Below are 323 nucleotides of genomic sequence, written 5' to 3'. Positions count from 1 at the left end.
AACACAACCTTACACGAAATTTGCAGTTCTTTTCTTCAATCTTAATTGCTGTTCTTGTTCTGTCTCTCATGGGAAGTCATGGCAGAAAGAAGTTTTCGCTCTTCAGCTTATTTAAAGCAAGAAGGTCGTCTCATCATAGAGTTGAAGCTGATGCATCCTGGGACGACGTCGTTTACACAAGAAAGGCATGGGCCAGCGACGAGGACAAGCGTTACTGGGTGGCTGAGCCAGGTATTGACCGTAAAGCTTCTGCTTTCATCGCTAAGTTCCATGCCTCTCGTGTCTCTGAGTCCGAACGCCAAACTCTCCCTCCTTGCCAATCT

The 323-nt window shown here is 46.7% G+C and overlaps 1 protein-coding gene across 1 annotated transcript; it reads left to right on the top strand.

The window, feature by feature from the left end:
- Window positions 1-8: 8 nt before the first annotated feature.
- On the top strand, window positions 9-317 carry LOC109132046 (the record flags this gene model as incomplete). The annotated part of the gene is made up of 1 exon (XM_019243183.1): window positions 9-317. A coding segment is annotated over exon 1 (249 nt), but the record flags the coding sequence as incomplete, so codon positions are not given.
- Window positions 318-323: the final 6 nt, after the last annotated feature.

Source organism: Camelina sativa, unplaced genomic scaffold, assembly GCF_000633955.1.
Source record: "Camelina sativa cultivar DH55 unplaced genomic scaffold, Cs unpScaffold14995, whole genome shotgun sequence".
Lineage (NCBI taxonomy): Eukaryota > Viridiplantae > Streptophyta > Magnoliopsida > Brassicales > Brassicaceae > Camelina > Camelina sativa.
Note: the sequence above shows the minus strand (reverse complement) of the source record. Positions and strands in the feature narration are given on the sequence as shown.